Consider the following 27,831-nt stretch of genomic DNA (forward strand, 5'->3'; position numbering starts at 1 on the left):
CAGGGCTTGTGCCCTTTCTATCCATAGAATCATGTGTATATTGTGTATAAAAAACTAATGACAATTAATTGGCCAATTGTTTCAACCCTAAACCAGGCAAAGTAGTAACTGCAAAGTAGGCATGTGCTACTAGTAGGCCTACTGTTTTCTCCCATATGCTTAAAAGTTGACTTAAAAAGACATGGGACTGATGATGGAAAAGAGACAACATAACATTATTTACTATTTACAAATTGCTTTCCATAGTAATTAAAACATTATGACACTTTAGTTCCACTAGTTTATCTTCTTCTTCTCCTTTTATACCACAGCTGTCATCTTGTGACACCAGTGTACAGAGTGGAAACAAACACACACACCAACCCACACGCCTCCCTTTCCCGTTCACCCAACCCCCCACAACACAGAAGTCACCGCCCTCCCTCTCGCTCTCACATCAACGTGACTACCAACACCGTCGCTCCTCCTCCAACACGACCGACGCGCCGGAGCATCATGGGAGTTATAGTCCCGGCCGCCCAATTGAGCTCGAGAAGGCGAGGCCTCACCAAAATACAACTCCCATCTCGACCCTCGCCCGCCGAGCCCCGTCGTCCAATCTGAATATGTGGGAGGAGCGCGTCCGCCCACAAAAGCCACAGCTATCTCACTATCTCCCCCTTAAAAAATCAATTGTGCACGAAAAAAGGGGAATACGCGTAAAATACAAACACTGGTGACGGTTTGTTTTCGGTGCACGACGGACGGCGACGAGGCGTCCCCGCGTCGTGCGGTGAGAGAAACGGCGGCGACAGGCAGGAGCAGCGAAGAGGGTGTTGTCCTGATGCTTAAATGGAAGTGGGTGGGCCTCTACGGTCACACACTGCCAACTTCTCTGTGGATATCATTCTGACAAGCGCTAATTTACTCGTTTATGGACTGGCTATCCGGTAAAAGAGACATACGACGGGGCTGCGAGGGGGCCGACTGGCCGGTGACGGTCACTGTGTTCTCCGTTATTTGGGGCTGCTTGATTGTGCCTGCGCTTGGCACCGCCCTTCCTGGCCGGTGGGTGGTTTCGTCAAACGGGCAGATCCGCCACGGCCCAGCGCCTAACATATAGGCCGTCCTCCGCCTCTGTACCCGGCCGGCCTTCTACCGTGAACTACACCCTCTCCCGGTATATTAATGCGTTATGAGTGGTAGGTACCCTCCCCCCCCTCTCCGTCTCCACCCCTCTTTCACTGTGTCTGACAGATAGGAGGCTCCCAGTCCCTTTGATATTGATGATGAGGTTACTGTTTTTTTCTCCTTCACCTTTATTGATCACCTTTGTTGTGCTATATCTGCATTATGATCAGGTTTTGTTTAACTTAGTGTGTACATGACTGTGCCTTATCCTGGGACTTTGTACTATTCAGAAATAGTCATGCGATGATATTGTAACTGGAGATATTCTCACATTTTAATTCTCTTTTGACAGACTCGAAGAAGGAATCATCTGGAACTGAAGGAGGGAAAGCATCTAAAAAGGGGAAAAGTTCTGGATCGCAGGTAAAAGAAAAAAATAGGAGTTTATCATACTTCATTACTTTTGCCTTGCCTGTAGGCCAAAAATGTACTCCCTCCCTCCCAGCCAGCCAGCCAGCCAGACACCTCTGGGGGCGTTTCTCTGGTGAATTCCACTTCCTGCTTCTGTGTAGCCCTTGCTGAGAAGCCAGACCTCTTGAATAGGCTTATACGGCTGTCACACTTCAGCCACTGTACTTTTGAATTGTCTGTTTGAATTAGGGTCAAAATTATTTAATTCTGCATGTGGATTTATTTTAAAACCCTGCAGCGTTGGTATGTGGCTCTACAAATGTGGAACTTCTATTTTGAACTGCTTTTTTATAGGTTGTATCTTTGAGATTCATTTCAGACCGGCAGTTATTCTTAAATGCATCTTTGTTGTTAAACATGTATGACAAGCATTGTTGCTATGTTATTTCACGCTATTGCATTTGTTACAGAATCTAGGCTGTTTCAGAGGTGTATAGCATTAAAATTTGCCTGCGACCTAGTTCCTTTGAAAGGGAGGAGAGAGAGAGAGCAGGCGGCATTTTCTTCCAGTGTTCTGAGAAAAGAGAGATGTGGTTCTCACACGCCCACCCACTCGCTTCCTGTAATACCGCCCACTTCCACTGACAGCTCTCTCTTTCTCTCAGATTTTTGTTTCTTTTTTCTGCACCATGTTTTCCCCACCCCTCGCCTCTTTTACTCTTTCTCATCTTTGTTTCAAATTGTGCGAGTGCATAATGATACCTGCCCGTCCTTTCCCTTTGGCTTTTACTTACTTACTTACATTTTGTACTTTGTTGTTTGTGTATGTATGTGAGCCTTCTGTGTGTTTCCATCGCTCTCTAACCCCGACTGGCTTCTCCTCCTTCCCTTGCACTCTTGTTTAACCGTCCCTCTCTCTGCCCCTCCCTTCCATCCCTCCTCCTACCCTGTCTCCTCCAGGATTCCTCACAGCCCTCTCCGTTGGCTCTGCTAGCGGCCACCTGCAGTAAGATCGGAGGGCAGGGGGGAGCGGAGGGCGTCCAGGCCCAGGTGGGGGCCCAGCAGTTCCAGGTCCAGGCTGGTCAGATCCAGCTGCAGGCAGGTCAGCTCCAGGGTCAGATAGTGGTGGACACAGGTGGAGGTCAGGCCCTGGTGCCCCAGCAGCTGGAACTGGTCCCAGCTCAGTTCACGGGGAACGGCTGGCAGATCATTACAGCAGCACCTACTATGGCCAAAGAGAACACCAATCAGCCTGTTGCTGTGACGGTGGCCACCACCTTGGCTAATGACAGCTCTACGGGAGGACGCAAGGTGAAGGAAGTGGGGGAATCAGTGGGTTTGAGCAAATTATTTTTTTTTGTCTGCCAATGTTTGTGCTCTTAACTGTATCACTGTTCCTTTCCTTTTGGGCAGGTAAAGTCAGTAGGTGGGACCAACAGTGTTGCAGCCAGTCAGCAACAGCAGCAGTTCCAGATCATCCAGGTTCAGAACCTGCCGAATGCTGGGGGCGGGGTCCAGTATCAGGTCATCCCTCACCTGCAGACTTCAGATGGGCAGCAGATCCATATCAGCCCAGCTCAGACAGCCTCCATCGGGGCTCTACAAGAGCAGGTCCAGTTCATCCAGACCCAGAGTCCAGGCCATACCCAGGCTATCCTGCAGCCAGCCAACCAGCAAGCCATCCTGACAAGTACAGCCAATCAGACGGTCCCGCTGCAGATCCGCCCTGCACAGTCTTTCCCACTACAGCTGCAGACTCTGCAGGGCTCCCAGACTCCTGTTATGACCACAGTACCCATAAACCTCGGTGGCATGACCCTGGCTTTGCCTGTGATAAATAATGTTGGAGGGGGTGGGGCTGTGCAGCTTATCCAATCAGCAGATGGCACATTCTCTGTTGCCAATGGCAACCAGCTGGTGACAACAGCAGTGTCTGGGACTGCTCCTGCGACGGCATCAACTGGCTCGACGGTAGTAGCTGAAGGTGACAGCGTTTCTGATGTGACACAAGTGGTTTCTGCTGGATCAGAGGGAGGACCAGCTGACACCCAAGTGCAGAGCAGTGAGGCAGACTCTCAAAGCCAGAACCAGGCCAACGGGCTGCAGAACCAGACAGATACAGCGGGAATTCAGCAGGTGATTGTGGGCCAGGTGGGGCACCAATTTGTGCAGCAGATCCAGCTGCAGCCTCAGAGTCAGGGTCAGGCACAGGGGCAGCAGCAGCCTCAGCACATTCAGACCCTCCAGCTGGCCCCAGGACAAACCCTGCAGCCCATCCAGGCCTTCCAGAACCCAGCCCAGGTCCTCATCCGTACCCCGACCCTGTCCCCCTCTGGGCAGATCACCTGGCAGACACTGCAGCTGCCCGGTGGAGTGTCTCTGCAGGGAGGCTTGGGGACGGCCGTTCCACAGCAGCTGACACTGGCCCCGGTGGCCAGTGGGACGACAGTGGGGAGTGGAGGGCTGGTCTCCCTGAGTGGAGCTCCCCTGACGCTGAGCGCAGCCCAGATCAACCCGGGGTCTGGGGTACAGACGGTCAGCATCGCAGGGCTGGGTAGCGCTGGGGTTCAGTTGCAGGGTGTTCCCCTCACCATTACTGGTCTACAGGGTAAGGCCGCTCTAAGAGTGACTATGTAAATGTGTTGTGACTCATCCATCACTAAACTATTACCATAAACAAAATGTGGTTAAAGCAATGTGGTTGATTAAGCATTAGTTATTGAGAAAATATGAAGCTCTAATGACTTTCCAGTTTCAACCTTCCAATCTTTAGTTGTGTTGTACACTGTATAGGCTTAAGTATGTAGCATAAACCAACGCCACACACCATACTTCATACATTTACCATTCAAAGTTGAACTTTACAGAGATGTCCTGCTGGCCCAGTGAAATTGCGTGTCTGAAACTGTACTGAAGACTGTTTAGGATCTTGCTTTGTCAGCTTTCTCTCTTCTCATATTTTCTTCAGACTACCCCACAGTTCACACATTTTGTCATTTCCAATTACCTTTCAGGTCAACCACAGGGTCAGGATGGGGTCAAAGTTCAGTCGTCTCCAGTGACGGTCACTGTTGGCAGCGTGGCATCAGGCACATCGATGAGTCCAGACCAGCTGGGCTCCGTACAAAGTTCTTCAGACCATGAGGGCCCGCCCAGCAAGAGGCTTCGTCGTGTCGCCTGCTCTTGTCCAAACTGCAGGGATGGAGAGGCAAGGTACGAACACATTAGAAACACAGAGCACCATGCAGTGGTGCGATATGAAAAACTGCTGTTAAACATGTAGTCATATGGGGAATTAGTGGTTTTGTCTCTTTTTAAAAATCTGACAAACAAGTCTCATGCAAAAATACAAATATAGTGCATTATACAGTTATTCATAAAGAAACTGGCTTTTAGGCATCAAATTCTTCATGTTTTCATCCCACCCACAGTTCTCACTGAGCCCCTAAAGTTAAGAAAAACACAGTGACCTAAATTTGATTGTTTGCCTGTCACAAATCTGCAGCTATGCGTGCCCAAGTTCATGATTTACAAACTCATGTTTACATTTTTATGATTATTCCAAAATGATTGATGACTAGTTTGACAGATGGTCAGAGCACAGTGTAGCTTGTATCCTAAAGTGAGAGATCCGACCTCTCACCACCCAGCACTTGCCAAGACTGGTCAAATGTATTCAGCTTTGCTAGAATAATCATTTAATCAATTTGTTAAAAGTCTGATTAATTCACTCAGAGACATTAACTTTATATGTAAAACAGAGCTTGTTTACTGTACATTTATTTTAGCATTCAGCAAAATGACCAAATTACTTATGCATTAAAAAAAAAAAAAAAAACCTAGGCACAATGAAGCCCAGCTGTGATTCCATTTGTTTCAAGTCCTAAAAGCTTTTACAAAACACACACCACCCGAGCTCACTCCTAACTCACGTGCGTGCTGTAGGAACAGCGGGGACCCCACAAAGAAGAAGCAGCACATCTGCCACATGGAGGGCTGTGGAAAGGTGTACGGAAAGACGTCCCACCTGAGGGCCCACCTGCGCTGGCACACAGGCGAGAGGCCATTCGTCTGTAACTGGATCTTCTGTGGCAAGAGGTTCACCAGGAGCGACGAGCTGCAAAGACACCGGAGAACACACACAGGTAGGAAAAAGACATACAGACATAGGGATGTAGACTGGTGATGTGGGTCACCCTGGTCAGGTCTTAGTGGATGAAATGTAAAAAAAAAAAAAAATAATGAAGAAAAAAAAATAGTGAAAAAGGCAACTTCCCAGAGCCCAAGATGGCATCTTTAAATGTTTTGTTCGACCTACAGTTGAAAACCCAAAGAAAAGCAGCAAGTCATGTTTCTTTGTTGCTTGAAGAATGACAGAAATGATTAACAAAGGCTAGGTTTAGACAGAAACGACATGAAGAGAAAACGCAAAAGTGGCGTTGCGTTCTCACTTTTTATTCCGCGCTTAGACGAGAGTTTTGGGAGAGAAATCTGCGTGCATATGGTGGCACAAAATTGTGTGAAATTCGATGTAGTATGCACACCAGGTGGCTAGGTGGTAGTGCCACACAGCACCACCAAGTCTGCGCGCCTGCGTAGAATCTTCCTTCTACTTCTCTCCTTAGTAGAGCGAAACCAAAACATGTCAAAGCGAACAACAAAAGCTGACTATTTTGTCTGGACAGACGAGGAGGTGGAGTTGCACGTTTGATGATGACCGACACAGTCGACCGTGATAAGCCACAGCACCCACGGGAGCACTACCAATACCCTGAGCCTCGCAGCCCTACAGCCGCTACTTGAGAGCGAGAGGCAGCGGGCAGAGGAGCCTGAAGCAGAACCTCCTCTGCCTCCTGCTCTCTCTCTCTCTCTCTCTCTCTCTCTCTCTCTCTCTCTCTCTCTCTCTTCATCCGCAACATTGTAGCCTACTCTGGCAGCTGGCTCAAATGAGTAGCCTACATATGGTCATCAAACTATAACAACCTTATCCACATTGTCGAAATTATTTAAATATTGAGCCATTACATTGAAATTCTTTTAGATAACAGGAGCCTATAATTTCTGTAGCCTTTGTACTCCGTAACAACAGACTACCTGGACGCCTTTTTGTCGTCTCTCCACACCGCAGTCTTCAGACGTTTGCGTTTTTATCCTTTAGACGGGAACACGGCGTTTTTAACATTGCCACTCAGGAGGGTGGTTTCACTTTTTTGCGTTTTTAAGCCCCAAAAACTGTCGCCGTATAAACAATAGGGGTGGAAATCACCAGAGGCCTCACGATACGATATCATCACGATACCTATGTCACGATACGATATTAGTGCGATTTTAAACATATTGCAATATTCAGCGATATATTGCAATATATTACCTTTTTTCCAACTTCAAATTTTTCCCAATTTCAAATAATGTCCCCAAAGGAAAATTTTGTCGACATCTTCACTTCAATTTTATTGCTGCAAAATGGGATTGTAAGCAGACAGACTGACCAACACATATATCATAAAAGATCGATACTTGGCATCTGTGTATCGATACAGTATTGCCACGAAAAATATTGCGATACTATGCTGTATCGATTTTTTCCCCCACCCCTAATAAACAAAAGGCACACCTGATATATTTTGTCGTTTTCACCCGCGAGCATCATCGTGTAAACCTGCTGCTTATTTTTATGTCGACTGACTAGTTGTTTGAGCTCTAATCCAAACTCTTTCAAATCCCAAATTAAAACAATTTAACTACTATAATTTAATTTCTTGCCCAACAGCTGTATTTATTTATTTATTTTGTTTATTTATTTATTTATTTATTATGTATAAAAATGTATTTATTTGTAAGAATTAGTGAGGCAGTTCTCTAACAGAGCTCAAGAACAAGAAGGCCCCAACCAAAGCAAGTTTGTTTGTAACAACTGGTAATTATGTGTAGAAAACTAGAAAACAGCAAATTCTGTCTTGTCCTCTTTAGGAGAAAAGCGTTTTGAGTGTCCCGAATGCTCCAAGCGCTTCATGCGCAGCGACCATCTTTCCAAGCACATCAAGACCCACCAGAACAAGAAAGTCGGCGCTGCAGTGGCCATCATCACCACCGATGACATGGAGGAAGATGCCCCTGAAGGCCTGGACGCCTCCACTCAGATTGTCGCTGTGGCAACCCTCTCGCGTGACTCTGACCCCGCTACACCCACCATCTCTAATCACCTGGAGGAGGAGGAGGAGGAAGTGGAGGAGTTTCAATAGGCAACCGACTCCCATTTCTTCACTGAAGGCGGACTTCCTGTTTTTTTGGGAGCCTTTGCAGGGACTGTAGGGGTGGCTGCTTTTGCTTTTCTTTTGCTTTTTTACTTTTTATCATTTTAAAAACGTTGTTCTCTCATGAAAAGGGACTCAAAAGAGATGAGATCATGCGATGAACAGAAACGCAAAAATATAAACATAACAATCTAAAAATAACTAACATATAAAAAGAATTAGCCTAAACATATGAAAGATGAGTTTGGCATTTCTAAAATGAATTTATAATAATTCCATTCGCAGTGGGGAAAGGAATGTAAGTAGTGTCTAGATTAGCACAAGACAGGGGGACCTGCTAAATCTAAAACCATCCAACATCGAGAGACATTTTCTTAAGCGCAACAGAATCTAACTCTATGCACAAAGTTGTGTTCCTGTTTCATACCTGAGGGTCAATCATGGTACAGGACTGTTGCAGAGCAGTGATAGAGCAGGGCAGTCTTGGGATTGTGTGTGTGTGTGTGTGTGTGTGTGTGTGTGTGTGTGTGTGTGTGTGTGTGTGTGTGTGTGTGTGTGTGTGTGTGTGTGTGTGTGTGCTGTATGAATGAGTTTGTATTCCCATGCTGCCACAGAGAGGATCTACCTAATTTGAGTTTTATTCATGGTTCAGGTTTAGTCCTCAGATCAGATTCAGGTGTTGATTCCTTTGAGACCAGTCAATGGATAAACTGTTATTAAAGAAGAGGGGATAATTCTAAAAATAATAATAATAAAAAAAAAGTAGAAAAAAAGCACATATAAAAAGATTTATAAATAATGCATTCCTATTAAGGCGCAGTGGCCATTAGAAAAAAAGGTTTCTATAGAGAAAAACAATCTAGCTTTCTACAACTTTGTTTGTGTAGTGAAAGCAATACTATAATGACAATCTAAGTGAAACCATGTTTACATTGTCAGGGGACGTTTTCTCTGTTAATAAAACAAGCCAGTTCGCTCTTAGATTAGTGATAACATCTGAAAGCAGCGCTGTCGTCTGAACAAAGCCTGTTACTGTTCGGATACCAAAGGGTGGCTTTAACATCACAGCTGCAGTCTATCCAGTGCCAGTTTTTATATGATCGATCGCCATCAGATGGTACTGGTAGCTGCAATGACAGGTTCGTTGGACAGCAGCACAGTTACTGATGTTGCTTTATGCTCTCTGTGCTCTGGTGACATCCCTTCTTCATTTCTATCCCTGCAACGTGACCGATGTACCACAATTGCCTTAACACAAGCTGTTGTACAGAGGGAACCTCAGAGATAGCTAGAGGGAGCTCTCCTGCATTATTAGGGGGTGACATGGAGAGCACACCACAGCACAGGAAGGTAAAGTGAGACAGAGTGATAAGAGCTGGGGTGGGAAGGGGTCGGGCTACTTAGCTATGTGGATATTATGAGATGTTTTCTGGTGGTGTTGCTCTGTGTTAGTTCAGTGCGTACATTCTTTTTATTTTATTAAAAGATACTTTATTTTATAGAATTTATCAATTGTTTTAAAAAAAATCCCCTCCCAGTATGTTAACACACATGGCCCCACTGTGTATGGCTAATTTATTATTTATCCTTGAGTTGTACTATTTGCCTTTTGCTGGACTTGTATTTGTGTGCGTTGATTCTGAGGTTGTGTACAGCATGTTTGAGTTTTTTGCCGTAGTGCTGCTTCTCTCTTCTTTACTCTTTGTGCTTCGGTTTTCTTTTTCTACGTCTGACCACTGCTGTCCATTTCTTCTCTTTTCGCCATACCGTGTTTTATGGAGAAAAATAAATAAAAGAAGAAGAAAGCAAAAAAGTTACTATTGTTTAAAGTTGAAAAGGTTGATACCAAACAAATTTAGATGTTTTTGGTAATATTTTGTGTGACTACCAACTTTTTTTCTTTGATATTTTGTAGTGACATCTCATTTGTAAATCTTTTTCTAAAAGATGTTTGTTCGTCTCCATGACATTTGATAATGGGTTTTTTGCCAGGTTAGCCTCAAAGGCCCCAGTTTATTGATATTTTTAAAACTGGTTTGTACAAACGTGTTATGTCAATAAAAAAGAAAAAAAAAGGACAACTTCAAGCAGAAAAGATGCTTTGCCTGCATAACACTTGACAATAAAGTGATTAAAACAAACAGTCTTAATTCCACCCTGATGTTTGTGTGCGTCAATCAGATGGAAACCATTAGAAAAAGCACTCCCAAAGAAAAACAGTGGACCCCAACAAACAGCTGCTTTGATAGTTATTTTTGTTTGTGTGGATGGATAATGAGCCAATAAACTTTCTACTTCAGAAAAAAATATTTATCCAACACCCCAACTCTGCTACGATCAAAGTATGACTTCTGAGAGTTCACCACCAGGTCACTGACTGCCAGTTTTCAAAAAGAATTGTGTAGTAGGCAGCTCACGCATACCTTTGAAGCACCTCAAACATACCTGAATCTACAACCTCTTCCTGCACCCTTGGGTGTTTTTGTGGATTTTGGAGAGTATGGTTTGGAGGTTTTATGTAAGGAACTCTCAAAATATCAGAACAAGGACCGATTTTCTTGTTGGATGTAAATTGGTCCATTGGGTTTGCGTTTGATCAAGAAAATTAACCCCAAAATACATACTCTGGGCTGAAATATTTTCCAGGACCTGTCTGCAGATCTGTATTGCCAAAGTGTGAACATACACCCACATTAATTTTGAGTGTGCGCTGTAAGACACTATAGATAGATAATGAAGACATTGGTGATTAGATCAAAGTTCTAACAGACCTTTCTATTTCTCCCCCCTTTTTCTCCCCCCTCAAAAACCCCTTCCCCCCCCCTTCCCCCCCCCCCCGTGACTTGTCCCCCCCCTTTTTTTTATTCCCCCCCCCCGCCCTCCCCCAAAACAAACCCCCCCCCCCCCCCCCCCCCCCACCCCCCTAAAAACAACACCCACACCCCCACACACTTTTATTCACACACACACACACACACACACACACACACACACACACACACACACACACACACACACACACACACACACACACACACACACACACACACACACACACACACACACACACACACACACACACTTTTCTCCTTAAAAGACACAGTGGTCTAGTGTGCCTGTATAAATATACATATTAAAAAAAACATGGAAAATTATTCAGATAATGCCATTCTTTATTAGAATTTACAGTGAACTGACATCAATGCTGTAAAGTTACTCACTTTTAGAAAAGTAGTTGGTTTATAAAAGGCTCATTTTGCTTCCTTAACACAGAAAACCCTAGTGAACATCAGGAGTAGAAATATTCAAAAGAATGTATTCAACTCAAAACTGAGAACAGACTTTAAAACAACAAAAACATCCCTGCATCTTATGCAGGCTTAGATCAGGATATATAAAACATATTAACAGTGTATGTGCCTTATAAGGTGACATAAAAACATGTTTTGCTTTTGTTTCTCTAGTTGGATAAAAGCTAACCTAAAAACCTAAAAATGTGCATTAAAATGAGTTCTACGGTACTGTGAAGCACAAGAGCCTGCTCCGGGTACTAGCTGTACGAGCAGGTTCTCCTCTCCGGACTTTACTGCAGATCCTTCTGAATGCTGCAATGGAGACAAAACAACACATGAGCTTTATCTGCTGTCAACATGTTCTCAGTTGGGCTACAACTGGTGATTATTGTCATTCTGGATTTGTCAGTAATTTTTCCAACTAATCAATAAACACGTCAGTCTAAAATATCATAAAACAATTAAAAGAATTTAAAAAAAATACACATGGCAGTATGTCAGAGCTCAAGTTCATGTATTCAAATAGCTTGTTTTGTCCAACTTGCTGTCCCAAACCCAAAAGATATTCAATTTTCAAAAAGCATCAATTCTAGTAGATTTTCTTAATTCAATGCTCAATGCAGAAGCACAGACATTTTCCAACAGTGATTTTACACTGACTGTTCTGAATTACATTCCTAAAATGTTCACATCATGGACATTGATGTCACAGTTTTAGGGAGATCCCATCCAGGTCTATAACATTAAACTGTACAGTGAGAATGCGGTGATGTACCTCTCCAGATACTCGTGGACATTGTCGTGGCCGTTGTACCGGGCCAATCCCACCAGGCAGCCGGTCGCACAGCGGCCCTCCTTCTTACGACACAGACTGCAGTTACACATGTCTCTGCAGATGGGACACGACCACGTCTACAAAGAAAAAGGCCCGGATTTAATGTGGGTGACCAACCGTGCTGTTAATCTATTACACAAGTGAATCCATGTTGAGGTTTTATGTTCCTTCCAACCTCAAGTCTTAAACATTTTCAAATCACCTGCTGTTGCTACCAAAAAGGCACACATTCATAATAAGCCACGCACTGTAAATACACTGACAATTCTTCATTGTATCTGACAGATTTCTTCTTTAGGCAGGATCTTTGTTGGTAAGTGGTCAGTGCTTTTACTGCATTCTGTGATAAATGTCCCAAAGTGACACTAGCACTTAACTCAAAGACAGCAGCTCCCAATTGCAAAGACAAGGACACAACTTAAACCGGTGCATACAAACAAACCATAATACTGTATATCTAATACAGTGCCCTCCACAATTATTGGCACCCCTGTTTAAGATGGGGTCATGGACTTCTAAAAATTCTCCTTTTTTTTTTAAACAACATAGAACTCAAATGCAAAAAAAGAGAAAAATCCAACCTTTTATTTAAGTACATTACTTTGGTGGTAAAAAAAAAAAATCGCATTTAGAAAAAGAAACTTGAAATCATGTGTCCCACAATTGATTGGCCCCCCCACAATTCCACTGAAAAATTTAATAGATTTTTTTTAAATATATTTTTCTGTAGTTGCTAAAGTTGGTCAGGGTATCTAGGAACTTTTAAATAGTAATTCATGACTTCCTGTTTCCCTGGGGTATAAATATGACGTGACCCGCGGTCCTAATTCTCTTACCCATTTGTCAACATGGCAAAGACAAGAGAACACACAATTCAAGTAAGGCAGATGTGTGTCGACCTTCATAAGTCAGGCAATGGCTACAAGAAAATAGCCACTCGCCTTAACTTGCCCCCGTATCTACAGTCAGAGGAATCATTAAGAAGTTTAAAACAACTGGAACAGTGACAAACAAGGCTGGAAGAGGTCCCAAGTTTATCTTGCCACAACGCACAGTGAGGAGGATGGTAAGAGTAAAGAAAAAAAGTCCTAAGCTCACTGTCACAGAATTGCATCAAAGAGTGGCATCTTGGGGTCACGAAGTCTCAAAAAAACCATCAGGACGCTCTCTACATGCCAACAAGCTGTTTGGGAGGCATGCAAGGAAAAAGCCTTTTCTCACTAACACTCAAACGTAAACATCTGGAGTTTGCTAAGCGGCACTGGGACTTCAACTGGGATTGTGTGCTTTGGTCAGATGAGACTAAGATTGAGCTTTTGGCAACAAACACTCTAAGTGGGTCTGGCGTAAAACAAAAGATGAGTATGCCGAAAAGCACCTTCACTACCGTGAAGTATGGTGGAGGATCTGTGATGCTTTGGGGCTGTTTCTCTTCCGAAGGCCCTGGGAACCTTGTTAGGGTGCATGGCATTATGAATGCTTTGAACTACTAGGACATTTTTAAATAAAAACCCGATGGCCTCTGCCAGAAAGCTGAAGATGGTTCGTCACTGGGTCTTTCAGCAGGATAATGATCCTAAACATGTGGCAAAATCTACACAAAAATGGTTCAGCAGTCACAAACTCAAGGTCCTCCCATGGCCATCTCAGTCCCCAGACCTCAACCCAATCGAAAACCTGTGGGGTGAGCTAAAGAGGAGAGTGCATGAGAGAGGACCCAGGACTCTGGATGATCTAGAAAGATTGTGCAAAGAAGAATGGTCAAAGATCCCTCTCTCTGTGTTCTCCAATCTTGTGAAATGTTATAGAAGGAGATTAAGTGCTGTCTTGTTGGCAAAAGGGGGTTGTACAAAGTATTAACATCAGGGGTGCCAATAATTGTGGGACACATGATTTCAAGTTTTTTTTTTCTAAATGTGTGATTTCTTTTTTTACCACCAAAGTAATGTACTTAAATAAAAGGTTGGATTTTTCTCTTTTTTTGCATTTGAGTTCTATGTTGTTTAAAAAAAAAGGAGAATTTTTAGAAGTCCATGACCCCATCTTAAACAGGGGTGCCAATAATTGTGGAGGGCACTGTATGTTCTGTAATGTATTAGGTTAGCTTCAGCAGCCCCAACTACAACTAATTTAAAAAAGAATAAAATAAAAAAAGAAGAAAAGGGATTTAGTGTATTTTTTGGCAAAATGCAAGTTATCACTATATTGACATGTATTCCAGTGAATCATATACAGTGAGAAACATGCGGTCTTCCCTTCGCGACTATTTTTACAGAAGAGTACAGAGGACTGATAGAGAGCTTCGTCACATGGTGCAACAACAATCACCTGAAGCTCTATCAGCAAAACCAACGGGCTTGTGGTAGAATACCAGAAGAACAGGAGGCCCCCTGTCCTGGTTTTCATCCAGGGAGAGAAAGCGAAGAGGGTCAAATCATATCAGTCCTTCGGGGTCCAAATCAATAAAAACAGAGTCAAAGTCCACGTATGTGTTGCTTGGCCAATAAAGCGGATTCTAATAGAACAAAGTTGTAGCCATGACAGTAGACAATGATTCAAATATGGATGTTGCTGAAAAGAAATGTGGATGTTTCGCACACACGTTCAACCCGGCAGCACAGAAGATCTATACAATCACCACAGTGTCAAGATTAGAGTCACCAATTCACCTTATACCTTCCATTTTTATTGAATTTTCCAGTAATTAAGTTGTAGTTTATGTAGGTGGTGCTCTTTGCTTTGTTGGTTTCCACCTCTTCTGTTGACAACCCAGTTCAGCTTTTACGTAAAACAAAAAAAAAAAAACGGTATGGCTGTCGCTGGAAATGTAAACTTAATCCCACATTTTTCCCACCAGATGCACGGTGTTTGAAATGAAAATATAAAAACTTTCAATAACTAGATATCAATCAGCATAACAGAAAATTTATTCATCCAAAAGCCCTTCTGATTCTCAAGTCAGCAATACAAAAACAACCCGCAAACATAGAATAACTAGGCCTGTCACGATAACAAATTTTGCTGGACGATAAATTGTCCCAGAAATTATTGCGATAAACGATCATATTGTCGTTGAGAGACCATTTTCATCTAATATAATGATAATGGCATAATAATACAGGTACACCTTTTCAAAGATCAATAAACTTTTATTTCTAAAGAATATTTAACACTGGAACTGGAAGACATTTTAAATATCCACAATATGTCTTTGATCTCTTTAGTATGTCGTCTTTCACGCTGTTGTTTGCCGTTTGTGACACGCATGTTCTCCCAGGTAATTCATAGCCTGCTGGCTGTCAAACGTTTGCAGCATTCCTCGAGTGTTTGTGGGATAGACTAAGGACTCTGTACTACATTTAACAATTATTTAACACTAAATATTACATTTAAATAATATACAGTGCCTTGCGAAAGTATTCGGCCCCCTTGAACGTTTCGACCTTTTGCCACATTTCAGGCCTCAAACATAAAGATATAAAACTGTAATTTTTTGTGAAGAATCAACAACAAGTGGGTCCCTATTATGAAGTGGAACGAAATTCATTGGCTATTTCAAACTTTTTTAACAAATAAAAAACTGAAAAAGTGGGCGTGCAAAATTATTCAGCCCCTTTACTTTCAGTGCAGCAAACTCTCTCCAGAAGTTCAGTGAGGATCTCTGAATGATCCAATGTTGACCTAAATGACTAATGATGATAAATAGAATCCAGCTGTGTGTAATCAAGTCTCCGTATAAATGCACCTGCTCTGTGATAGTCTCAGAGGTCCGTGTAAAGCGCAGAGAGCATCATGAAGAACAAGGAACACACCAGGCAGGTCCGAGATACTGTTGTGGAGAAGTTTAAAGTCGGATTTGGATACAAAAAGATTTCCCAAGCTTTAAACATCCCAAGGAGCACTGTGCAAGCGATAATATTGAAATGGAAGGAGTATCAGACCACTACAACCTACGAAGACCCGTCCGTCCCTCTAAACTTTCAGCTCATACAAGGAGAAGACTGATCAGAGATGCAGCCAAGAGGCCCATGATCACTCTGGATGAACTGCAGAGATCTACAGCTGAGGTGGGAGACTCTGTCCATAGGACAACAATCAGTCGTATACTGCACAAATTCGGCCTTTATGGAAGAGTGGCAAGAAGAAAGCCATTTCTTAAAGATATCCATAAAAGTGTCGTTTAAAGTTTGCCAAAAGCCACCTGGGAGACACACCAAACATGTGGAAGAAGGTGCTGTGGTCAGATAAAACCAAAATCGAACTTTTTGGCAACAATGCAAAACGTTATGTTTGGCGTAAAAGCAACACAGCTCATCACCCTGAACACACCATCCCCACTGTCAAACATGGTGGTGGCAGCATCATGGTTTGGGCCTGCTTTTCTTCAGCAGGGACAGGGAAGATGGTTAAAATTGATGGGAAGATGGATGGAGCCAAATACAGGACCATTCTGGAAGAAAACCTGATGGAGTCTGCAAAAGACCTGAGACTGGGACGGAGATTTGTCTTCCAACAAGACAATGATCCAAAACATAAAGCAAAATCTACAATGGAATGGTTCACAAATAAACATATCCAGGTGTTAGAATGGCCAAGTCAAAGTCCAGACCTGAATCCAATCGAGAATCTGTGGAAAGAACTGAAAACTGCTGTCCACAAACGCTCTCCATCCAACCTCACTGAGCTCGAGCTGTTTTGCAAAGGAGGAATGGGCAAAAATGTCAGTCTCGATGTGCAAAACTGATAGAGACATACCCCAAGCGACTTACAGCTGTAATCGCAGCAAAAGGTGGCGCTACAAAGTATTAACTTAAGGGGGCTGAATAATTTTGCACGTCCAATATTTCAGTTTTTATTTGTTTAAAAGGTTTGAAATATCCAATAAATTTCGTTCCACTTCATGATTGTGTCCCACTTGTTGTTGATTCTTCACAAAAAATTACAGTTTTATATCTTTATGTTTGAGGCCTGAAATGTGGCAAAAGGTCGAAAAGTTCAAGGGGGCCGAATACTTTCGCAAGGCACTGTATAATTAATAAATTAAATCTATCTATCTATATGGCTATCTGCCACATGGCGAGTAAATGTTTGTAGCAAAATAGTTCTGTTTTTCAGTCTTCATTTTGGCAAAGGTGCGGCTTCTGCTCCTCTGCAGGTCGGAGCTTCGTGGGGGCGGGCCCAAAAAAAAAAAAACACACACACACACACACACACACACACACACACACACACACACACACACACACACACACACACACACACACACACACACACACACACACACACACACACACACACACACACACACAGACAGCTGTAGGCTTGTACCGTTAATGTTCTGTGCGTTGTCAAACACATGCAGCCACTTTCCTGAAACCGCTATAGACTGACACAAGTCCACAGCGCGTGTATGTCCGAGCCTAGTACCCTATATTTATCCGAGCCTGTCCCCCACCCTCCCCTTGCAGGTTGTCAGCTGTGTGGTTTGGAATGAAAGGGAGAAAACGGGAGCGGTAACACGGTTGATATCGCCTCATATACTTTTATTTTTTTGACGGGCGCAAAGTGCTGCGGGAACTAACTCTCTCTCTCTCTCTCTCTCTCTCTCTCTCTCTCTCTCTCTCTCTCTCTCTCTCTCTCTCTCTTTTTTTTTTTTTTTTTTTTTTTTTTTTTTTTTTTTTTTTTTTTTTTTTTTTTTTTTTTCATTTTTTTATCGTGCCATTAATTGATTTATTGACTATCGTGACAGGCCTAAGAATAACAAACAATAGAATATTATTTTCCCATGTAAAATCAAGGCAAATATTTATTTTTAGAGGGGAAATCATTAAAACAGACACAATACAGCATAACAAAGCAGTGTAAAAAGAGAAAAATAACATCAAAACATCATTGTATACATTTTATGACAGCTTATTTAAGCTTATCAATGTTGTTCCCGACTTATTACCCCAGTTGTGAATGATAGTAATATTACTTTTCCTGTTACATATTATTTGCTCTTAATTGTCCCTACAGTAGGATTTTGCGATAGTTTTTTTTATATAAAGTGGCAAGATCAAAAAACGAATAAATAAATGACAATTAAGTTCAGTCTCGGACAAACCCACATTTTCAAGTTTACCAAATCGAAAGTGAGAGAAATGGAGAATTAAACATTTGCATGTGTTAGCACTGACCGGGTCGAGCAGAACATCGCGTACGTCCTCTCCGTAGCGGTTCTTTAGGCACGGCCCACAGAACTGACCTTTGGCCCCTACACAGACACCACTGCGACACACTGTCTTGGTGTCCAGAGTCTTCTGTCTGCACTGGTGACATGAGCTGCCCTGGAAACACACACAAACACACACACACGTCACCTGACAGCAGTGTTGTAGTCAAGACCATCTAAACCGAGACAAAGTCATGACCAAGACCAGAGAGTTTCGAGACCGAGACCAGACCAAACAACTGAAACACACAGTTTATACACAACTAGCTAATATGTAGAGCTAATATTTGCTGTATCACTTTGGGTGAGGGGTGAAGAGATTTCTGGAGAGTTTTGTTATAGAGGCAGATTAATAACTTTAGCTAGCTAGCATCACTCACACTTACTTTCCTTAATACTTCCTTACTTAGTGCAGATAAAAAAATGTAGGTGGTCCCAGCTGTGTCGGTTAGTGTTACATTGCAGAATTTACACACTGCTGTGTGTTTTCTTTTAGATGTTGTTTTGCAAATAAGCTCTTTAAAAAATATATAATAAATAAAATTTAAAAGATTAAATGTTATTACCGATTTGGCTGACATCTCCTAGACAACCAGAGCTTCTTCTCCTGTCACATACATTTACTTTTGGAGTGTGTGTTAAGTGTTGGCGGGGAACGGGGGTTTACAGTAACATTTCAAAACTAAGAATGAGTCAAGTTATTGGTTGCATTTGAAGCAGGAAGTTTTACATCCAATCACAGTAATGATGTTAACACATGAATCAGACGATACACAGGCAATTTAGTGATTACGCTGCAGTTGTGGTCTTGAAATAAAATCAGAGACCGAGACAAGCCCAAGTACAAATGTGGTGGATTACGAGACCTTCAAAAAGTGGTCATAAGACCAAGAGCGGTCTCGAGTACTACAACACTGCCTGACAGTATAGTACAGTAACAAGAGCACTAAATAGGTAAAGGCCTGATGTGACTCACGTTCTCCTTGTCCCAGATCTTGTCTTTGTTGCGGTACGCTACGTTGTCCAGGTCTTCTTTGGTGATCTCGTCAACTGACCTCACGTCATACTGGCTCCTCCTGGAGCTGTGGCTCTTCCTCCTTTTCTTTTTCTCCCCGACTTCTTCGTCCACCTGCCCAATCACAACAGACAGATAAATAACAATTAATAAATTGCACTCTTTTATATATATTTTTTGAGACATTTCATTTGTAGAAAGCGATTAACATTGACTAGATACCTAACTGGTGACTTTGTATTTAAAATACAAAGTCAAATAAATACAAATACAAATACATTTTCTTTTATAGAAATATAACATCAACACAAAAAGTAAGTATCTGACTTCCAGCATATTTATGTACGATCAGAGCACATCCTTGCTACTACAGTATACAGAATAGATGACAGATAATGAAGAAATTCTCAATAAAAAAAATATTCCATATTAATGAAGTACTTGTTCTACCTCCACCAGTCTCCTGAGGTCTACAGTCCTGGGGCTTCTGTGGGTTAGTGGCTCGCTCTTTTCCTCCACTGCAAAGTTCTCAGGAGGACGAGCCTTACGCGACGGGTTCCTCCTTTCTGACCCCATCTCTGGTTCAAACTTGCGTTTCCGTGGCGTCGCTTTCTCTGGCGCACGCTTTTTCTTCTGCAGACATAAAACAATCAGTAAAAAAAAAAAATCTGTCTTTATAAAACACAAAAACAGTGCGGCGTTTTACACAAACATCTTACCTTAAATATATTGGATTATTTAAGTGTAGTTTGTAACATGCATCATTAATATTTTATCATCAACATCATCATCATCTGACCTGCATCCACAGCTCTCCTTTCAACTACTGTTTAACATGCATCTGACGTGTAAACTTTGCTATGAAAAAGGTAAATAAAAGTTACTAGAATATTAATGAACAAATTAGTCAATATTGGCAACTTCTAGCAATTACAGCCATGCAATTAGTTCTACTTGATCACACACACATACTTGAACATAATTGTAGAGTTTTTTCATTCAATTTTTTATGTCTGAGTAAAAATAAGAACACATATAAAAAGGACCCACAGAGCCGATAATCGGCCGTTGGACAGTCTGGCGAGGTCAGCGACTCAATATGACATGTATAAATGGGCGGGGCGGGCACTGCCAGCAGTCAGACTCAAATGACCCATCTGATTGGTAGAGTGCTAACCCGGAAACGGGGAGTGGAATGAGCGTGACTGGTCTCTCAAAATCTGACGAAAATCTTTTAAACTGTCCTTTGTTGAGGTGAAATGAAGACAGATTGAGCAACTGCATGGCCTATTTCTCGCTTAAAATCTTTTCAGAAACACGTTTCGGTGAACTATTTTAGTACAATATGAGATTGTGTTCTGAAAAAGCCGCCATGACAGTCTGGCTTTGAATTTCCGGAGAAACAAGACGTGACGCGTTTGTCCAATCAGCTGCTGGTTTTCATTTTTGGGCGACAATACAGATTAGCGCCACCTGCTGTTATGGAGACGTATTACGTCTCGTCGCTTTGGTGTGTTCCAAGGCACTTTTTTGAGCAATTTGGGGAGACTGATCAGCCCAACAGCCTTTTCTGCCGACATTTGGCCGTCGGCTCTGTGTGTCCGGGCCTCAAGTGACACGAGATGGATGGCACCATCACTGAAGTAAACACAACAAAAATAAACAACATTTATTTTATTGTAGCATTGTTTGCGTCTTGCGTTGTTCTGGATGTATTTCAAGAGTTTTGTGTTAGTTTTTTTTTTTTTTTTTTTTTGACCACAAACCCTATTTTCCACTGGCTTGTTGCGATCCCCGTGAGCAATCGCGGTCATTCAAGTCAATGCTTGATAATCCACCATCCTCCCAGTGTGGTATGGGGCATGGAGGAGGACGGAACAAAACCAGAACGCAGCCGGAACACAGCAAAGACGCACCCAGTGGAAAATCAGGGTAAGGGTACCGCAAACTAGCTCAGGCTATAAATTATATGGTATGTGGTACTGGTTCATGCTAAACACAAGTCCTATACAAATAAACATTACATAAATAACCACACTTTTACTTGAACATATGGTCACTTGTGGTCTTTTGTGAACATCGACACCAAGATTCTCACTTACAATTTTGGATGACATCTTAAACTCTTGTTTCTAAGGAGTTTGAATGCACTTACTGGACAAAACAGTCTGCCACAACAATGTAATGTTACTTGTGATCAATAATCTTTAAGTGAATGGTTCATTTCCAAGTAAATTTTTCTGCTTTATGGTTGTGAGAAACTGGTGCTAGTGCGTATACTCACTTGAGGGGTGGTGGGCGGAGTGAGGTCAGCTATGGTGCTCAGATCAGCAAACAGCTTAGCCAACTGAAAGACAACAACAGAGAAGACCAGAGTCAAAAAGGACATGACACAAAGGGGGGACTTTTAGTATAGTAGTTAAATACAGATCCCACAGCGTGTCAAAATATGGAGAAAACACAAAAGGTTGTAAGGGTTCATTACCATGGCCTTGTTTTCCTGGATGTTCTTGTCTCGTTTCCGTAGGCTCTGAGTCAGGACCTCCTCTTTGTCCTCCTCCTCCTCCTCCTCCTCCTCTTCCTCCTGCTGCTGCTGCTGCTGCTTCATCCTCTGCCTTCCTCTGACTCTTTGAGAAGGAGGAGTTTCTTTGACTGGCTTTTTGACATTTTTCTCTTGCAGTTTCTGTTTGGGGGTAGAGAGTCTTTTGACGGGAAACCTGAGGAGCAACATTAGATCAGATCCTTTTTCCATCAATGGAGAATTAACACAGTTGTCATGAAACAGGTCTGTGTTTCAAACAGTCCTTTGTATAGTTGGGCGGGCAATAGGATGACTACAGTGGATAACAGCAGTAAGATTAACCTAAGCACAATTCACTTTTATTGGGCCAAACCACTAAAATGAGTGTCTTAAAAGGTCCTATGACATGCTGCTTTTTGGATGCTTTTATATAGGCCTTAGATAGCCTTATATAGACTCGCAGCTCAGTCTGGCATCTTGAGATAGAGAAAATTTGGAGCCGTTCGCCAAACGACCGACCAATCAGCGTTGGTTTTGAGGCGGGTTTAGGTGGTGATAGACCGATGGTTTATCCAATCAGCTAACCAGTATTTTCAGACAGCGGTAGCCCTAATTCTGTTAGCTGCTCGCTAATGCTTTTTTCTCTTGGATCCTTCTTTTGGAATATGGACCGGGAACCTGAAAGGGTGCCTTTTATTCGTAAATTCTCGTTACACAAATGGCAAATATCCTTTACTGACATGTTGCTTTCTTGCTGAGCTAATGAGCTATGCTTTGCCTGCAGCAGCAGGGGCTTGTGGTTGTATTTTCATACGCTTCGTTGATCTGATTGGTTGATTTGGCCCGTCTATCACCAACATGGGTGATAGACAGATGATTTATCCAATCAGCTAACCAGTATTTTCGCCCCTTCCCAAAAGTTCTCCAACGGAAAGTTCCCAGACGGATATGCCGAGCAAATGCGAAGCAATCCATCTGGCGGAGTCAGGTTACCGAAATTCAGCCTTGGTGCAGAATTACAGCCACTAGAGCCAGTCCCACAATGAGCTTTCCTTAGGATGTGCCATTTCTGTGTCTGTAGCTTTAAATGCTATTGAGGAGGAGAGAGGGGGGGCAAGGTGGAGGGTGGGGGTGTGGCCTTGACCAACTGCCACTTCGCTTGTTTGCAAGCCATGATGTATCTCACTTTGTCATGGGTGGGCCAAAATCTCTGGGTGGGCAAAGCAGAGAAAGAGGAGGTAACCTTGCTCCTTATGACCTCATAAGGACCAGGGGTCTCATTTATAAACGTGGCGTACACACAAAACGGGGCTGAAAATGTGCGTATGCCATTTCCCACGCAAAGGTTGTGATTTATAAAAAACAAACTTGACGGGAGAATGTGCGGTCCTCTACGCAAACTCTGACCCATGCGTACGCACATTTTGGAGACAAAATAGGCGACGCAGATGGTGAGGTGGTGAACTGAAGTCAGACTGCAGAAAGTACATGTGGGAATAACGCTTAGGCTACTCCTAATATGTTTAAGTATTAATGCCTCACGCACATTTCTTCACACCATATCATGAAGATTGTACTGAGTGATAATTGAGTAATAATTGTTCTGAGTGATAATTGTTCCATAAACACCTCCAACTCAAATCTTAAATCAAGTCGTTCTTAATATTTAATCAGTGCTGTCTCGCCGTCACATTGTCCGCTACGGAGCGCATGAGGAGGAGATACAGGATATCATCAAATACCCTAGCATATAACTGCAGAACACAGTGTAAATAACGAAATATCCGTTTTTAAAACTGTGCATATATCATCAAATGTCAAAGTCTGGAAATACAGCCGTTAAGCTCTCGCGCAATCGTTACGCTCTATGTCCTCGTTATCGTTCCGAACTTTAATACTGTTCATAAGAAAACCTGCATGAAGAAAAGTGTGTTTGCCTATTACATTTCGATTTCAAATTGTATCTCGGGGTGGGGTTTACCACTAGTTGTTACTGTGATTTTAGCAAGGTGTTAACAATCACTAATTGTTGTAGACTAAACATATAAATACTGCAGTGAACCCGTGCGTAATGCTGCATGATGGCACCGCTGGCCCTGCAGGAGGACAGCAATGGAAGAATCAGGAGAAAAAGAGACTTCAGGGACCATGACGATGACTGGCTCATATGCCGATTTAAATTCCCTAATATAGCTGTAATAGTAATATAGCTGCGCTCTTGGATCTATGTACTGAATTGGGTCCAGTAGAGAGGGCAACGTGCCGGAACCGTGCCATCCCGGTCCAAATACAGGTCCTCGCCACTCTGGGTGAAACCGGCTGTTTCCAGAAGGAAATGTCAGACAGCTAAGTGTTTTTTTAAATAAATATGATATATAATCTTCAACTTCATCACTAAGGCTTGTTTGGATATAATATATAGTTCTGTTAAATCTTATTATATACGTCTGGTATATCGAAGCTGTCCCCGAGTGCCGTAATACCTGCCGTTTTGGAAGATTTTATTAATAAAAGGTAGTCTATAGATCCGGTTTCCCTACACTGTGCGACAACAGGCCTAAATTATAATTCAATTCCCGAGCGTCTGAGAGGTTTTTTTATTTTTTTTATTTTTTTTTTTCTCTCCGCCAGTCGTCATGATTCGTCATGATTCGGTGTAACGAAGAACAACTGCAAGGGTCATTAACATACTGATCAGCATTCACGAGGTGCTTTGCATTGACTATTTATGGTTAAAAATGGGCGTATACAGGGCGGGATAAGAGGCTGATCCACGTACGCACACTTGTAGTCAATCTGTGATTTATAAAGGGAACATTGCTTACAGGTGTGCGTACACACGGTTTTATAAATCTGACTTTTTTTCAGCATACGCCAATTTGGGCTTTTGGGCGCACATACACTTATAGTAAGGATCCTACGCACAGTTTTATAAATGAGACCCCAGATTGGCCCATCTGGGCTTTCATTTTCTCAAAGGCAGAGCAGGATACCCAGGGCTCGGTTTACACCTATCGCAATTTCTAGCCACCGGGGGACCATAGGCAGGCTGGGGGAACTCATATTAATGTTAAAAATGGGACCTTTAATATTTCTGTCAGATGGTCAGACTCAAGCTGTCAAATGTGACACAAATAATTAACCTCATGAGTAGTTACATTGGTACTGGCAATAAGAGGCTTTCATTAACTCAATCCCTTTGTCTGTTCAAGATACATCATGTGGGTTTATGTTGCATTTAAATGCTTTGTAAACCAGTGTATATACTACAGTCCTGTAAACAAGACATACCCCCACCACATCAAATATATCAGATTCTTTGTTTATGTTAAAGCACTAAATGATATTTAGACATAAACAAACAGCAAACTTTGACAGGAATCTAGGGGTTTCAACATACTGATACAGAGATCACACACACACACACACACACACACACACACACACACACACACACACACACACACACACACACACACACACACACACACACACACACACACACACACACACACACACACACACACACACACACACACACACACCCCTACCTCAGGGCAACTAAAAGACTCTTCCTCTTTTGTGGAGCAGCATCCTCGCCATCAGAGTAGAAGCCTGTGTCCACATCGCTGTCCTCTGAATCCACCACCTGGAGAAAAAAAAACAGAAAAGCTTTTAGTGTGGTGCTCGAGATGGTGCTTCATCAAACATTACAGCCAACAATAAACGTTTTCATACCTTGGTCTTTAGCCGTTTGTTAAAAGAACGTCTGTCCTCTTCTTCCTCCTCCTCCTCTTCGCTGAAACCTTCAAACTCCTCCTCACTGTCCGACTGGCTGAACAGACGAGCCAGCTCAGCAGTGATAAACTTGGATTTGAAACACGGAGCCTGTTGGCAGACATATCAAGTGTCATATTAAACTAGGTTTTTGTCAATGAGTGGGTCCCCATTTTGTTCATCTTGTGCACATACAAGCAAGCACGCCACACACACACACACACACACACACACACACACACACACACACACACAGTCTTAACAGGTGTCACGCTATTTTACTAATCAACAGGTGGCAGTAATGAGGAAAGATTTGCTAAAAAGAGGCCACAAAAGACTGCAAGCTAGTAAACATGGGTGAAACAATGCTGGATTTAAAAAAATTAATAAAAAAAATCAGCTTTGCAGAGGTTTTATAAGGAAGGAAATGCACTTAACACAGGCCAGGTTCTTAGATCAATTTTTACACTTTACACCAGAGGGAGCACCACTCCACCTGCGGACATCCTTGGTCACTAGGTGAATGCTGTGAGAACAACAAATTTAGTTCAGCTGTGTCACTGTGCCTCTTGACATGATAACCAGAGCAGAGACTGGCTGTTATTGAAGTAAACGCATCTTCTTGAATTGATGTTGGCAATTACAAAACTCAACCCAAGGACATCCTTATCACTACAGGCCTGTGCAACTTCTCAGCCATGGCAGGGAAGGGAGATTTAAGACCAATGACAAAGTTAAGTGGAAAAGGAATTGACTTCACTTCCTCATTGTTCGGGGTCGAACATTTGAATTCATCCATTTTTTTCCCTTCACATATTTTTTTTTTTTTCTAATTTTAAACCAAATATGTAGAAAAGTCTGAAGTGTAACCTCCACTATTTGGGCATGCACATTTCATGAAGGTAAAGAATTATGTTATATGAGCTATGCATGAATATATTTGGGATTTGGGTGGAATTTTGCTGTCTGCTTAAAAGTACTGCCCACATCATCACAGATACAGACCATATCAAAACCCATTCTATTATTCCTAAAAAGAAACATAAAAGAAGTAATTTATAATTGTATAATGTGTAGCAGGCTTTATAAACATGTCATCAGTTTGCAATCACCTAAAGCTATTTTTTCTTAATGTTAAACAGTTATATTGAACATATTTGTTTATTGTTTATTTTATATTAATGTTTAAGGCAAATTTCTGATTCTGAAATTCTCGTAAAATAAGGGAAGGTTGAGACATATCAAGCTGATGAAACAATGTTAAGTATGTAGTCCCGAAGACTCAAACACAATAGATGGTTAAAAGGTAAGTGTTTACATGTTATTCTTTCATGGCCACTGATGACAACGGTGTACGTCTTGGCCAGAGTCTTTGGCAAATATGTGCTTTCGAGACTGTCATTTGTATTGTGTAAAACAGAGTGAATGCATTTGATGTCCCAGGTCCCACTCTGCTGATCCATCCCCTCTAGACACAGGGATGTTGACCTCTGACCTTCCAAGAGAAGGGAGACGAATGTACCCACCCTCCAGCTCTTTGAAAAACATGCACTCCTTAACTTAGATCATCTTACGGTTCAGGCATTTAGCCAATATATAAAAGGTCACCTGCCCATTGGTGTGAAGCAGCTCACGTGTAAGCTAGCTAGTTAACCAGGTCAAAACAAAGACTTAAGACAAGTTTTGTAAATTGCGTTCAAGGCAGGCAGGATGTCTGGGTTACAGAACTGAACTAGCTAGAGTTACAGCCACAAAAAACAAACAAACAAAAAAACACCTTATTCGGAGAAGGATATGAATGCATCTTTACAATGAAGCAGACTAAGGCCCAGGCCAACAACATTAACGTTAACGGACGCTGTTAACAATGGTCTTCAATTTGACGGATTATGACTTTTCTTCACCACAACAAAAGACAACGTGGAAAGAAGAACTACATTTACACGTACTGCTCTGCCGCTTACCTTTGACGTGAGGGTCATTTTTTCTGTTTTGCTGCAAATTCCCGTCCTGCAGAAAGTTTTGTCTTGTAAAATGAAAACCAATGAGTAGAGGTACGTTTAAAAATTAACCACTAGAGAAGTCCGGTCATTGCAAAAGTAGGGGTTTTGTTGTTGTTGTGCTTATACATTTGTTTGTAGTTAAGTCCATTAATTGTTATTGTTAAACTCAAATAATGGCTGTGTGATTTCAAAGAGTATTTGCTCAATTGTACTTAAATATGTAGCCTATCTCTCTTTATCTTTAGGAGTAGTCTCTCTTCTACGTCTCCCCCGCACTCACAGTGGTGCAGTCCGTCCTTTCGCGCGAAAACGGCATATGGGCGTGGCACCCCAGGAGAACCTGCCCCTACAGCCTTCTTCTTCTTCTTCTCTTTGAGTTCTTGTGTAATCACAGTATC

The 27,831-nt window shown here is 42.3% G+C and overlaps 2 protein-coding genes across 2 annotated transcripts; one reads left to right on the forward strand and one right to left on the reverse strand.

Moving 5' to 3' along the window:
• Positions 1–564: 564 nt before the first annotated feature.
• sp4 (sp4 transcription factor) lies at positions 565–9,930 on the forward strand. The gene is made up of 7 exons (XM_039819969.1): positions 565–1,181; positions 1,463–1,533; positions 2,482–2,832; positions 2,935–4,129; positions 4,536–4,734; positions 5,467–5,666; positions 7,492–9,930. The coding sequence occupies exons 1-7, from the start codon at positions 1,175–1,177 to the stop codon at positions 7,761–7,763; spliced, it is 2,295 nt and encodes a 764-aa protein (XP_039675903.1). The 5' UTR covers positions 565–1,174; the 3' UTR covers positions 7,764–9,930.
• Positions 9,931–10,930: 1,000 nt separating this feature from the next.
• cdca7b (cell division cycle associated 7b) lies at positions 10,931–27,704 on the reverse strand. Its single transcript, XM_039819970.1, has 10 exons — positions 27,395–27,704; positions 25,392–25,541; positions 25,205–25,302; positions 21,618–21,849; positions 21,417–21,479; positions 19,583–19,765; positions 19,094–19,246; positions 18,083–18,232; positions 11,844–11,980; positions 10,931–11,380 (listed from the first exon to the last, which is right to left on the reverse strand). Exons 1-10 carry the CDS (start codon positions 27,410–27,412, stop codon positions 11,359–11,361), a joined length of 1,206 nt encoding a protein of 401 aa, XP_039675904.1. The 5' UTR covers positions 27,413–27,704; the 3' UTR covers positions 10,931–11,358.
• Between the last annotated feature and the right edge of the window lie 127 nt (positions 27,705–27,831).

Source organism: Perca fluviatilis, chromosome 13 (assembly GCF_010015445.1).
Source record: "Perca fluviatilis chromosome 13, GENO_Pfluv_1.0, whole genome shotgun sequence".
Lineage (NCBI taxonomy): Eukaryota > Metazoa > Chordata > Actinopteri > Perciformes > Percidae > Perca > Perca fluviatilis.

Coding starts and splice junctions, on each gene's coding strand:
- sp4 (XM_039819969.1), top strand. Junction 1,534..2,481: donor GGAAAAGTTCTGGATCGCAG/GTAAAAGAAAAA, acceptor TGTCTCCTCCAG/GATTCCTCACAGCCCTCTCC. Junction 5,667..7,491: donor ACACCGGAGAACACACACAG/GTAGGAAAAAGA, acceptor TGTCCTCTTTAG/GAGAAAAGCGTTTTGAGTGT.
- cdca7b (XM_039819970.1), bottom strand. Junction 25,303..25,391: donor ACAAACGGCTAAAGACCAAG/GTATGAAAACGT, acceptor TTTTTTCTCCAG/GTGGTGGATTCAGAGGACAG. Junction 18,233..19,093: donor AGATCTGGGACAAGGAGAAC/GTGAGTCACATC, acceptor GTGTGTTTCCAG/GGCAGCTCATGTCACCAGTG.